Below are 14,429 nucleotides of genomic sequence, written 5' to 3' on the forward strand. Positions count from 1 at the left end.
GAAACAAACTTGCTGGTGCCATAGAAGTTTGTTAATTTGCATTTCACGTGTGTTGCATGTTTGATGTAGTTGGTGATTCCGCAGAGGCTGGGACCAGCCAGGCGCTCAACGCATCACGAATGGTCCTTCAAGATTTTTTTATCTGCTAAAAATCCGACGTTAATTTTTTAGTGGTGGCAAATTGAACTTTTTTATGGCAATTTATGTTGTATCAAGGATGGCAATTTCTTTTAACAAGCATCGCAAATCCAGGCAAAAATCTGAAATGGCGGATTTTGTCGTGCTTGCTAAAGGAAATTGTCATCTTTGTGACAACACAATTTACCCTAAAAACGTTTGATTTACCACCCGTAAAAATCTGATGTTCTCTTTGTGACAAGGTTCTCTTTGCAACCTTAATCTAAGATTTATGACATGACTATCACCGGATGCAGTTTATGGTACTATTGACTTGAAGAACAAAAGAGTGCAATAATATCAAGGCATGAATAAGTATTTTGAAAAGGTGAAATGGCCTGGTGCAATAATATCAAGGCATGAATAAGTATTTTGAAAAGGTGAAATGACCTGGTGATTATTAGGGGAACTGTTTAATGCTTAATCTTTATTCTTAATTGCTTTGAAGTGATGACTTTTTAAAAGCTATTGTTCTTCTAATCATATACAATGTCGTTTGTATGTCACCATGTAGAGCAAAATAGGTAACTGTCAGTCCATGTTTTCGTTGACCAGATCAAAAGAAATCACACTTAAAATACTGTGAAGCTCAACAGGGCGAAGTGGTTTTATTAAGAAGTTTTGAGGTTTACTCAAAATAGAGCTCATCATTGTCGATAAGAAACTATTTTAGATCTTGATTGATGCACACTGAAAGAATATTATTCTTGTACAACAAGCTGAGGAACGGTTAGATATGCTCACAGATATTTGAATGTTTTTAGTGTGTAAAGTAAAATAATTCTCTACATCTTCGTTCTCTATTCATATTCACTTATTGTAGTGCCTTTTTTTTTCATCGTTTTAATCATGCCATGTGCTGCCCTTGAGTGGCGAGATAAAGTATACAATATCGTAGAGACATGCATGTTTTAAGGCTGATTAGGATCTATTTTCGTCTTATACCTTTTTGTTATGTTAATTAAGGTCAATTTGATGTCGTGGTGTGCATTGGAGTGAGATGTACATAGTGTTGCAAATTGTTACAAATAATAATTACATTTTTATGAGATTATATCAAAGAAAGCTAGGGTGCATCGGCCTGACTATATTGCACTCATCTCGTTTCTAAATAAAAGTCTTTTTAGAGATTGCACCATAAACTACATACGGATATATAGACATATTTTAGAGCGTAAATTCACTCATTTTGCTCCGCATGTACTCCTTTCGTTCGGAATTACTTGTCTCGAATATGGATGTATCTAGAACTAAAATACGTCTAGATACATCCATTTCTACGACAAGTAATTCCGAACAGAGGGAATAGTTCATAATGAAATATCTAAAAAAACTTATTTTAGAAACGAAGGAAGTATTTTTTATAGTAAACATAAAATATAGCTAACTCTTGCATTGCATCATTTGTTTCTCTTTGTCAGGCCTTCAATTTGAACTTTTCATTTGATCTTCAAAACTTTAGTGCTTGTTGTAATATGTTTGAGGAACGCACGGGCCTAGTAATAATAATAGTTGTAAGAAATTGGACTCCATTATAAAATCTAGTGTGAGATTTTGACCGTGACAATTGGTGTATGCGGTGAGCAACCTCAAATCCAACAATGTCATCAAGAGAAAAAATGTCCAAGTCGACGCGGTCAGCGAGATGTCACGGGGAAAATAATGGTGTCCTTTCAGCGCGACAGTGACGCGGGCGGGGGTACAGCGAACCACTGTGTGCGGGTCCCACTCCCGACCTCCATGGACCGAGCTCACCCACCCCCTTCGTCCTCCTCCACAGCTTTCTCCATCTCCTCACGTCCTCTCACTGCCTAGTAGCCTAGCTAGTCTATCATCGTAGCTGTAGCTCCAGGCCTCTACTAGCCCGCAGCGTAGAATACGACTAGACGTAGTGCGAGCTGAGCCTGAGCTACTGCCACTCTCGCGACCGCGGGCTCCTGCTCCGCTCCCCCACCCCCCTCTCCCTCTCTCACTGGCCGGCCTTTAAAGCTGTCACCTTTTGCCACCCTCCCCGTGTCGCTGTACAGTCTCTCTCTCTCTCCCCCTCCCCCTCTCGTCGCTCGTGCTGCGGTGTGCTCGTTCGATTGCCTCAGGTCGGACGGACGGACGCGAGCTGAGGGCAGGAGGGGCCGGATCCGGTGGTCTGGAGCGCGAGCTAGCGGCCCCGGTTGTCGCGGCGGCGGAGGAGTAGTAGGTGGAGTCCAAGAGGAAGCGGTTCATGGACGTGGTTCCTCCTACCGCAGCCCGGCGGGGCGGCGGGAGGCTGTGAGCGGGTCACCGGCGGCGCCCCTCCCCGCGCCGGCCGGCCGGCGTGTGTGGAGGTAACTCATGTCTAATTTCGCTCCACGCCTGATTTGGGAGCTCGGGAGGACGATTCTCGCATGTACTCTCAGAATGCTTATCCGCGTCGCCATTTGCCTTTCCTGATGGATCTTTTTTTCCGTCACTGAAAACATTTTTTTCTGCGATTATCCGTCTATTTTTTTTCTCTGTCGCTGGAGGATTTAGCTGATGTTTCCGCGCGGCTAATTTTTCCACTTTTGATTCTCGCACGAAATCGCGCGATTCTGGCGTCACCTCGCCGCCCGCATTTGCGTCTTCTGCTGCGGCTGCCTTTCCTTTTTCCCCATTTCAGATACTGAGCCAAAAGCCGCCTCCTTTGCGTGCTTTTCCACGCTTTGTTGTTTATTAAGGGAGGGATCAGGAGGAGGGATGGAGGGACGCGGATGGCCCAACCGCGCTCGTCAATCTCCCGCGTTTCCCCATGTCAAATTTGTTCTAACCGCTCGAAAATCTCCTCCCAGGTTGTTCTGCCCTCAAGGATCGCTGCGCGCCGCGAGGGGGTGAAACTAGGACGCAAAGGAAGAGCTTAAGATGGCGGCGGCTGTGGCGGCGATGCGTTGCGGGAGCGGGAGCGGGAGCGACGGCGGCGGCGGCGGCTACGACAAGGGCGGGATGGACTCGGGCAAGTACGTGCGGTACACGCCGGAGCAGGTGGAGGCGCTGGAGCGGGTGTACGCCGAGTGCCCCAAACCGACTTCCACGCGCAGGCAGCAGCTGCTCCGCGAGTGCCCCATTCTGTCCAACATCGAGCCCAGGCAGATCAAGGTCTGGTTCCAGAACCGAAGGTGAGCATGTCGGCCGCCCGCCGCGCTTCGCCTTTTGTGATTTGATGGAATTTGCTGCATCAGCAGCCATTACGCTGCATGAGAGTGTAATGGTGGCTGGGTAAATTGAGTAAGGATGGATCACGAACAAATGTGGGAGTTTCTAGTTCTGTGTTGGAGCATATGTGTATTTTTCCCAATCTGGGTAGGTTCTGCATTCAAGCATAGTTTTCATGGGCTTTTCTCCGTGGTTGCAGGTGCCGTGATAAGCAGCGGAAGGAGTCTTCGAGGCTTCAGGCCGTGAACAGAAAACTGAGCGCCATGAACAAGCTGCTCATGGAAGAGAATGAGCGTCTCCAGAAGCAGGTCTCCCAGTTGGTTCATGAGAATGCATACATGAAGCAACAGCTGCAGAATGTGAGTCTCCATTTTGTTGTTTTACTTTTACAGACCACGTTGCTTGTAGGACCTGTATAAGTTTCTGACCGTGGCTACCTTGTGTCTGCATTACATTTCAGCCTTCGTTGGCCAATGATACAAGTTGTGAGTCAAATGTGACCACTCCTCCAAACCCTCTACGGGATGCAAGTAACCCAGCTGGGTAAGTGGTTTTTGTTACCGACAACAGATGGGATCATCCGATTCCCTTTTATGCAAGAACTTGTTACATATCTTCCTTCCATTTTTTCTAGACTCCTTGCAATTGCGGAGGAGACATTGACAGAGTTCCTCTCAAAGGCTACAGGAACTGCTGTTGATTGGGTCCCGATGCCTGGGATGAAGGTCAGTTACCAATTCTGGAGGTTCTTGTTCCAACACTGATACTAACGCTAAGTGGATCTATGCATGCTCATTTGTTTCTCCTTCCTGTGATTAGCCTGGTCCGGATTCGTTTGGTATTGTTGCCGTTTCACATGGTTGCCGAGGTGTCGCTGCCCGTGCCTGTGGTCTGGTGAATCTAGAACCAACAAAGGTAACTGTATACCTCAAACTTCGTTTGGAACTTCATGTTAGTTCAAGAACGCTCGTTGTTTGTTTCCAAGAGAATCATGAAGAAACTGTCGAATTTGTAGTTAACCATATTGTTTGTATGATATATGGCGTGGTTTCTAAAAAATGAAGAGAGACCTCAGAAAAAAAACTGTACCCCAGCTAGCCGTGCATACCTAGCTCCCGTTTCTCTAAAGATGTAAATAAAGCCTTTTGGAAAACTGAATCAATAAAGTTTTAAACTTAATAAAACAACTCATATGCTGCAATTTCATTTTTTTTGAAGAATCTTCTCATCTTGCCAGCTGAAACAGAAATCCTATCATATTTTCTTGCACTCCAAACTTCTCTACAAAATTGAGGCACACTGTTCTACTAAGAAATTATTCCCTGGAGTTTCTAATATTGCTGTGCATTCTAGATTGTGGAGATCTTGAAAGACCGCCCATCTTGGTTCCGTGATTGTCGGAGTCTTGAAGTTTTTACGATGCTTCCAGCTGGAAACGGCGGGACCATTGAACTCGTTTACATGCAGGTGAGCATTATGTCATTGATCACTTCTTCCTTTGCACAATAATATGGTGTACTTTAGTTCGGTAACTTGTATTGTCCATGCTATTTCTTACTCTTGGTTTGTACATTCAGATGTATGCTCCTACCACTTTAGTTCCTGCACGTGATTTTTGGACGCTGAGATACACAACTACAATGGAAGATGGAAGTCTCGTGGTGTGTATGAACTTGAATGTTGTATTGTTGTTAGTCTAGAGTGTAAATTAGAGCCAATGAAGCCTTTTGCTTACATCCCTGTATATTGTAGGTTTGTGAGAGATCTTTGAGTGGTTCAGGAGGTGGTCCAAGTACTGCCTCAGCACAGCAATTTGTAAGGGCTGAGATGCTTCCTAGTGGCTATTTAGTTCGGCCATGCGACGGTGGGGGTTCAATTGTGCATATAGTGGATCATCTGGACCTTGAGGTCTGATTTCAAACATAGATGTTAAATTCCGTGCATCGATGTTCCCTCCCCATGTTTCTTACTAATTTAATTCAATTATATCTTCACAGGCTTGGAGTGTTCCAGAAGTGCTTCGCCCGCTCTATGAGTCTTCTAGGGTAGTTGCTCAGAAAATGACTACTGCGGTGCGTTCTTAGTTACTACATTTCTTGATCCGCTTTTACCTTGAATTTGTATTTGTATGTTATCTTCTGTAGTATATGTACAGTGTCCACCTTTTACTTCTGATGATCAGTTCCTTGTGGCTCTTACTTGGCAGCTCAGAACCTCAGCCTAGTGCAATTGTTCAATATCTGTTATAATAGGGACATGTTTTTTTGGGATGAACAGTAAAAAGTGAAACAATCCAAAATAGCGAAGTTTCATGGAGAAAAAAAATATTCGTAATGTTCTGGGCAACAACAAAATAAAAATGATGCTCCAAATAAGTTTTTTCTGAAACCATCTTGGAGCACTGATTTTTTTTTTGTGTGCAGGACAGCACAAAAGTCTTTCTGTTTTGAAAATTTGCACCTAGGTAGACCGCTAGGCAATGTTTGATATTTTTCGGATTTTACTGTTCATGACAGGAGCATATGTACTGGGTTCCAGACTGACACTTTTTATTATAATATCTGTTACATATGGGGAGGAATGATCATAATTGAGTTCCTGTTTTTGGCACTGTAATGCCTAGATACATGCTTAGATTTTTTAGAGAATAAACATCTTATTAGAAATGCTTGTGTTGTCCAAAACAATTTAACTACTTTAGTTTAAAGTCATTCGCTGGTTGGTGACTGTGCTCATATATGCGATGCTAAAGTGAGATACTTCAAGATGATACTCATAATCCAGAGCTTTAAGTTTTTTATGGCACTTTGGCATACAAAAGTAGCTAACTGCTTTTTGCATCTTTTGACTGCTGGATCGTTCTGTAAATCCTAGTTTGGTACTGACCATTTCTTGTTGTCAAGGCATTACGACACATCAGACAGATTGCTCAAGAAACTAGTGGGGAGGTTGTATATGCTCTGGGGAGGCAACCTGCTGTTCTGCGGACATTTAGTCAGAGGCTGAGTAGGTTAGTCCTGGCTAATGATACTGCTACTTTTGCCCGTGCATGCCTTGGGCTGATGTTTATCTTGACACCATTTTTATGCCCTTTCAGAGGATTTAATGATGCTATAAGTGGCTTCAATGATGATGGTTGGTCTGTAATGGCTGGAGACGGCATTGAAGATGTGATTATTGCTTGCAACTCAAAAAAGATTAGGAGCAATAACACTGCTCCCAATGCTTTTATAGCTCCTGGAGGTGTTATATGTGCTAAAGCATCAATGTTACTGCAGGTGATGATGCAATTATTACATATATGTTAATTTGCATTCCCATTGATAAACACTTTGTTAAGTTTATTAAAACATCTGTTGTTCGATACTGGTATTCTTGCATCTTGTCAAAAATCTGATGGCATGCATTTGGATGGTAGCCTGGTACTTTTGGTTATTGTACTGTTTGTGCTATTGGCTTGTAGTGGTATACTAGAAATGTAGGTTTTGTTTTGTTTCACTTAGCTAACATTGCAGACACTGGAGAATTGAAACCCAACTTGGATCTTTCTCTTAATTCTTGTCTGCTATTTTTCAAGCTCTTACTCTGTCTTTGTTTGGTTTACTAGAGTGTTCCACCAGCAGTACTGGTTCGGTTTCTGAGGGAACATCGGTCTGAATGGGCTGATTATAACTTTGATGCATATTCGGCTTCAGCGCTGAAATCAAGCTCATGCTCACTTCCTGGGTTGCGTCCCATGAGATTTTCTGGGAGCCAGATCATCATGCCACTTGCTCACACAGTGGAGAATGAGGAGGTATATTCACAAATCTTTGCATGTACAGCCGTATGATTTGCTAGATGTTGGCATGATTTGGTATCTCTTCGAGACATTACAAATTCCTGTCGCTCATTGTTATATGCGTTATTAATCTATCCATGTAGATAATTGTGATGGATTGTCCTTGGTTGTATTTTCACGTTCTTCATTCTTGTAAATTTCCCATTTGTGTCTCATGTAACCTTCGCAGATAGTGTGGCAGTGTTTAATAGTGTGGCAGATTGATAGAATAGCAATAGGTTATTGGCAAGCGAGCCTTATAACAAGCCTATCATTTGGAGAGGATAATAAACAATATGTATTTATACAAGATATGTTGATAAATTGCAAGCTATTTTTCTTGATGAGCGTAATAGCATGAAACCTTGATGAATAATTCAATATGCAGATTCTAGAAGTTGTTCGTCTTGAAGGGCAAGCGCTCGATGAGGGTCTTTTATCAAGAGATATCCACCTGCTTCAGGTAATAACTGACAGTTCATTGATTTAGTCTCTAGTGTTCTATTATCTGATCAATCAACCAGTTGGATTTCACTTTGCACATTGCTTATTAGTTGGATTTCTACTTTGATGCTAGTACTGTGAAGTGTACTGACAAGTGGTACTAAAAAGATCTCTGAACTTTATTGATCTTTCAGTTTTGCACTGGAATAGACGAGAAATCAATGGGATCCTGCTTCCAACTTGTCTTTGCACCAATTGATGAGCTTTTTCCTGATGATGCTCCATTAATATCTTCAGGCTTTCGTGTTATACCACTGGACATGAAAACAGTTGAGTATCCTGTTTCTCTAATTTATTGTTATAGTGAAATTCAGGACACCACTTTCCTTTACTGATCAATAATTCACTTTTCCTGGCAACTGCATTTTTTTACATGTCCTCCTACACTATGCTCCATTCTGTTCAGAAATGCATTGTAACATACTTCTATGCCATCAAAATATTTCTGAAAGTTTTATAGCTGAAACCTGATAGCCATTCAATTACAGTAGGATGGCTCTTGTTTGGCCCAGTCTTCTGGTTTCTACTTTGTTATATGTAGAATGATTTTCAGTTGCTCAGATTTTAACCCCCAGCCTCTGCATCAATCGATGCATACAAGCATCTTTATTAATTATTCAGCAAAGGTCTGGCAAGAACATACATCAAGCCACCCGAAGCCACCACTCACACCTACGAACTCGATAATGTGGAGTGCTCTCCCTCCCCATATCTAAAACTGGTGTCGTCGCTGATCCATCCGCATAACGTATCGGAATCTACATCGGGTGCAGCAAACCTAAAGCGTATACCACATGCACACGCTTGAGAAGCCGCCATCATCATCGAATCGCTGACCCATCTTCAGGAAAGAGATCACATCAGCCTTGACCTTGCCAGTCTGGCCATCCGTCAACACCACCACGGCGCCCAACGGCACCACCTCCCCACGCGCAAACTGCTGAGCACGTCGCGGTCGCAGCCGGTACACCGCAGCACCATACCGTGAAGTACCAGCAGCCGACACAGCTTGAAGTCTCCGGAAGATCTGTCGTGCGTAGCACCTGCCGAACAGGCATGACCCAACGTAGCACCTGTCGGCCAGGCATGACTTGACATCTCCATCGAAGCTTTGTGCAAAGATGAAGCCGCCTCTGTCTTCCAACGCTGCTCCACAAACGATGCTCCCAAGAGAGAAACGACACCGCAGTGCTGCCATCGTCCAATCTGGAAGACCAGATCCTAGGCTTTCCCTCGGAGCAGCATGAGTGGGTCGATAGTAGTTACACGACAATGCCTTCATCAAGGTAACGCCTTGATGAAGGCATCGTCGTGTAAGAGCGCAGAACGCCGCCATCGCCCGCCGTCGGCTTGGTTTTCACCGGCAACTATGCCTCCCCGACTCGCAGCCGGGACTAGACGACGGATCTTGAGATCCGACCACCCAGCCTCAGGCCGACCACCTCTGACGGAAGAGATGACCACCACAGCCATAATCCTCGTGATGCGTGGCAGAACCGGAGTACCTCCGTGACCTGTCACTGAAGCCGATGAGAGGCAGCAGGTTGAGAACGCGACGACAGCAGCCCGCCTAGACTCAAAGGGCCTAGATTGAGCCCGCCTACCACGCCGCCGCCTCCTGCCATCCCCGCCGTCAGGAGCAGAGCCCACCGACGTGCCCCAGCCGCCGCTGCCCGCCGTCCTCCTCCGCCGCGCCACAGGGCCTTTGCCCGGCGACGTTGGCGGTGGCAGCGAAGGGAGGGGGAGGCGCGGGAGGTCGAGGGGAGGACCGGTGCTGGCCACCCGGTGGCGGCCGCACGGGGTTGGGGGAGGGAGAGTCGTCCAGATCTTCTCGAGTTTCTTACCTCCTTCGAACTCATCTTTCATAGGATGGTGCATCCGCTGGTAAACACTAGATTTCCTGGTGACTGCATTTTTACATGTCTGCCCTACACAATGCCTCCATTCTGTTCAGCTACATTGCGCTGATACTTCAAAAAGCGCATGTATCCAGCCAGATACTGCCCCAATACTCGGATACTGCCCTGATACGGCCCGATACGTATCCCGTAAGTATCCATTGATTTTTTGATTTTTTTAAAAGAAAATAATGTTTGATACTCCTGGGATACTGCTGCGGTACGTTTTGGATACCTGAAACCCCTCTTTCGATGTGAAAAATTCCCTCAATAGTAAAGGCACACCTTTTGAAGATTCCCAACATGGGCGTGAGTTCATGCCAAAACATGACTATCGATGTTCTTGTTCAATTGAAAGGTGAGCAAGAGAGTCGATGCACTGATTGGAGCAGCAAACCTAGGGAAATCCCACTGCCAATTAATGTAAGTGGACCAAGTGCAAGAAAAGAAAGGGGGTAATTCTATTGAGGCATGCTTTGACCTAGAAGCTCCTTAACTTTTTCATATTTTTAATAGTTAATATATGTAATATCTGTATATAAATGTATCCCGTATCCATGTTTTTAGAAAATTGGCGTATCGCGTATCCGATACATATCCAAGTATCCCGTGCAACGTAGCTGTTCAGAAATGCATTATAAGATACTTCTATGCCATCAAAATATTTCTGAAAATTTTATGGCTGAAACATGGAAGCCATACAATTCCAGTAGGCTGGCTCTTGTTTGGCCCAATCTTTTGGTTTCTACTTTGTTATATGTGGATTGATTTTCAGTTGCTCAGATTTTAACCATAATATATTTCATAGGATGATGCACCTGCCGGTAGAACAGTAGATTTCCTGGCGACTGCATTTTTACATGTCTGTCCTACACAATGCCTCAATTCTGTTCAGAAATGCTTTGTAACATCTATGCCATCAAAATATTTCTGAAATTTTTATGGCTGAAAGCCATTCAATTCCAATAGGATGGCACTTGTTTGGCCCTATCTTCTGGTTTCTACTTTGTTATATGTAGATTTATTTTCAGTTGCTCAGATTTTAACCGTCAATATCTTTCATAGGATGGTGCACCCGCCGGTAGAACACTAGATTTGGCCTCTAGCCTTGAAGCTGGTTCAACTACACTGCAAGCCTCAGGCGGTGCGGACGATTGTAACCTACGATCAGTGCTGACAATTGCCTTTCAACTCCCTTACGAGATGCATCTCCAAGATAGTGTTGCAACTATGGCCCGGCAGTATGTCCGCAGCATTGTCTCCGCCGTTCAGAGAGTGTCGATGGCTATCTCTCCCTCTCGATCTGGCTTGAATGCTGAACAGAAGATAATTTCTGGCTTCCCTGAAGCTGCAACACTTGCTCGCTGGATATGCCAAAGTTACCGGTAAGTATACCCATCGTCTTCTATTTTTATCATGTGGACGATTGATGCCAGTAGTGATCAGTGCTGCTTTTTGCTCTGGTCTACACCTATTCTTGCAAGGCCATGGAGTACAAGTAACATCTTTTCAAAAAAAAAAATGGAGTACAAGTAACATAATAGTAGATGCCCAAAATTAAATGTATACTAAAGATTAACTTGAATGGAAGCTGATGCAAAACAACCATATTTACAGGTTCCATCTGGGGGTCGAGTTATTTAGACAGGCAGATGAAGCTGGGGAATCTTTATTGAGAATGCTCTGGGATCATGAAGATGCTATTTTGTGCTGTTCTTTCAAGGTACCTTTTAAAATGAAAAAGCACTACACACAAAAGTAAACAAATGCGTTTAACTGTTGTTTGTCTGTTATGTCTTCCTGGATGTCTGTTAAAATCATGTGAATACCGCTAGGCAGAAATGTGGGCTTTCTTGGCTGATATTCCTACCTCCATGCTAACATTCTTTCAGGAAAAGCCTGTATTTACGTTTGCAAACGAGATGGGAATTAACATGTTGGAAACATCTTTCGTTGCCCTTCAAGATCTCTCGTTGGACAAGATATTTGATGAAGCTGGTAGAAAGGCACTATACTCCGATATCCCAAAGCTGATGGAGCAGGTATTCAACTGCTTCTTTCGAGCAACTAAAAAAATTACTCTGAAGTCTCAACTGCTAACACAAAATCAGTAGGATCGATGCATGTATTTGAACCTTGCCATGTAAAAATTCAGGGAAGCGCCGACATGTTTCATTTCTGTTTGTGTATTTCATCTCTCTGACTCTAATAGGCAGCCTCCATGAACTGATTAAACTTACTTTCCAATCAAGTCCTTTAAAATACATTTTGTCTATGTTCTCTTCTTTGCTGTTGCTCATTTGGGAAACGGATTAGAAGACGGCGCATCTAATAATCATTCATCTATCTGTTCAGGGCTTTGTTTACCTGCCAGGTGGTGTGTGCTTGTCTGGGATGGGCCGCCATGTCTCATTTGAGAATGCTGTAGCATGGAAAGTAGTTGGTGAGGACAACAATGTGCACTGCCTCGCCTTCTGCTTCGTCAACTGGTCTTTCGTGTGATCATCCTCCCAAGGCAATCCGTGTCCGTCACACGCAGCTCCATTTTTGCTCTCTGTAGAAGAGAACCGGCGCCTCTGGAAAGTAGTTGTTCGCTATCTTTAACTAGTTTGTTTCTTGATTTGAAGAGCCAGCATCCGGAATAATTCTGCCTAGTGTAAATCTGCTCACATTCCCACTAATTTACCCAGGCAAGAAGCTGGCTGCTGTCTGTCTGATTGAGGTGTATGATATGGAATGCTAGTAGCGAAATTGGGACAGGGCTGATGTATAATCAGTGTTTGTGTGTGAAGCGCTTTGGCCGGTTCCTATTTGACTATGTTGCGCGGGTACTTCAGAAAGCGCACATGTCCACCCGGATACTGACCCTATTTTGGATACTGCCCTGATATGTATCCTATAAGTATCCCTTGATTTTTTTGATTTAAAAGAAAACACGTCTGCTTTTCTCTCTCCCGTAATCAAAGTACTCCTTTGGTTTGAAGGAATTCTATAGGATAGACTAGCAAAAAGGCACGTTGCACGAGAAAAGAATACCACGTGCTTTTAATTTATAAAGAAGAAAACTTTGTTTTTGTCACTCTAGTTTTTGTCTACTTTGTTTATGTCACTCTAGAATTTGACATATCATGCATCACAATTGCCATTCCTTGGCAAAAACAATAACTTTGCTCCGATCCGTAACCTTAAGCTCATCCTCGTGCCGTCATCCCGAGCTCATCCTCGATTCACACGGGAACTCTTCATGCCTCCTCTATGATCACCTTTGGTTCGTCAACATCTTCTTTCTGATAATTTATCCACCCCTTTGCTAAAGAGTCTTGGCTTGTTGTTTACAACCTATCTGAAAGAAGATGTTGATGTCGCATACTTTGTCCTCAAGCCCAACGATCATAATAGAGTGCTACATCCGATATGTTCTACACCTTTGATATGTGGACACACAGGTACTTGCGCCCCTGTTTTATCACTATTTCTTGCCATATATGTCATAGGTACTTTTTCCTGTTTCATCACTATTTATATCTTATTAAACATGTCTTTTATATTATTTTATTATCATGCATGCCTCCTTTTTACTTCTTGTCATGCATGTCCTCTCTTTTTCCTTCTTATATATAGGAGAAATAGGGTAACATCTCATATTTATCAGATCTCCTCTGCATTTTTTCTTTTATTTCTTTTATAACGGACATCCCATCTTTATTGGATCTCTTTTTTATTTCTTGTCATGCATGTCCTTATTTATTGGGTGTCTCTAGCAAATTTATCTTTAATTTCGTCTTCAATCTTGTTGCTGAGGTGTTCATCCCCAATCCGGATATGTACCGTACCTACCGGTATGAAAGAAAGACGTATAATGCATTACTGATTAAAATTGCACCCTAGATAGTATTTTTTAATGGTTAACAGGTAAAATAACATCGTATTCAGATTCTACAATTTTTAATGAAATTTCGTATATAACATGTTATATTTGGAGTTATGGTTTAGAAGCTATGCGTATTTTAAAAAACATTTAATATGTACTACATGTTTAATGTCAAAAAGCATCAAGGGGTTTTCTATAAAATAGCATGATAGATTAAGAATACCTATTTCTTTTATTAGTAGATATAGATATAGATTTTAATATAAAAAATTTCTTTGGAGTTCTTTGATTTGCAGGAATGGATTCTTATTCGTATGGAGGAATTCTTCCTATCCTCCACAATTCATTAGAAAATAAACATTAGCCTAGATTGAATGAAAAAATTTCTATGATGTGAATTAACGATTTTTTTTTCTATTCCTATTCACAGGCTTACAATTTTCAAAGAAGGCCTAAGAGGGTATGATGGTCAATATAAAACTCATCAATCTATTAATCGGGCCCCGAAGGACGCCTCGTTCGGGCTTGCCTTTCTCATCTTCATCCAATCTGCTCCGACCGAGCTCACTTACCCGGTCGTGGATTGCGGAGCAGCCCATCTCTCAGTCCTCCATTGAAGGCTCGAACTGTTGTCAAACTTTCTCTGCCCAGGAAAAGGACGAGATCTTTTCTCAAAAAAAAAGGAAAAGGACGAGACGAAGGGACAGTAATTACTAATTAGCACAGTCTAGACTCGGTCCAGCCCTTTCCACGATTACTGAATCGACGTCTCGTACACAAGCTGGCTCAATCCTGATCGATTTCTTCTGTCTCTTTTATGAGCTAATTTGATCGCTGATAGATCCTTGCCGCCGATCGAATACGCACACATCGTTGATTGATTATTGCCGCCTGCCGGATATGTACGCAACGCACGAAGCCTAATTTCCAACATGGAATATCGTACGGATTAACTCATATATAGGCCACGCCACTGAGCCTTATGAGCTTAGTG

General features: G+C 43.1%; 1 protein-coding gene across 2 annotated transcripts; it reads left to right on the forward strand.

Moving 5' to 3' along the window:
* The first annotated feature begins 2,114 nt into the window (after window positions 1-2,114).
* LOC119269299 (homeobox-leucine zipper protein HOX9-like) lies at window positions 2,115-12,454 on the forward strand. Of its 2 annotated transcripts, XM_037551098.1 has the most exons (19): window positions 2,115-2,498; window positions 2,982-3,305; window positions 3,542-3,701; window positions 3,803-3,885; window positions 3,977-4,067; window positions 4,162-4,257; window positions 4,696-4,809; window positions 4,920-5,003; window positions 5,095-5,250; window positions 5,340-5,414; window positions 6,246-6,352; window positions 6,440-6,620; window positions 6,950-7,138; window positions 7,551-7,625; window positions 7,801-7,935; window positions 10,630-10,949; window positions 11,182-11,287; window positions 11,457-11,606; window positions 11,920-12,066. In XM_037551098.1, exons 2-19 carry the CDS (start codon window positions 3,052-3,054, stop codon window positions 12,064-12,066), a joined length of 2,523 nt encoding a protein of 840 aa, XP_037406995.1. In that variant the 5' UTR covers window positions 2,115-2,498; window positions 2,982-3,051. The 2 variants fall into 2 exon arrangements, with proteins under 2 accessions (XP_037406995.1, XP_037407001.1); XM_037551104.1 differs by lacking the exon at window positions 2,115-2,498 and having other exon boundaries at window positions 3,052-3,305; window positions 11,920-12,454.
* The last annotated feature ends 1,975 nt before the right edge of the window (window positions 12,455-14,429 follow it).

Source organism: Triticum dicoccoides, chromosome 1A, assembly GCF_002162155.2.
Source record: "Triticum dicoccoides isolate Atlit2015 ecotype Zavitan chromosome 1A, WEW_v2.0, whole genome shotgun sequence".
Taxonomy (NCBI): domain Eukaryota; kingdom Viridiplantae; phylum Streptophyta; class Magnoliopsida; order Poales; family Poaceae; genus Triticum; species Triticum dicoccoides.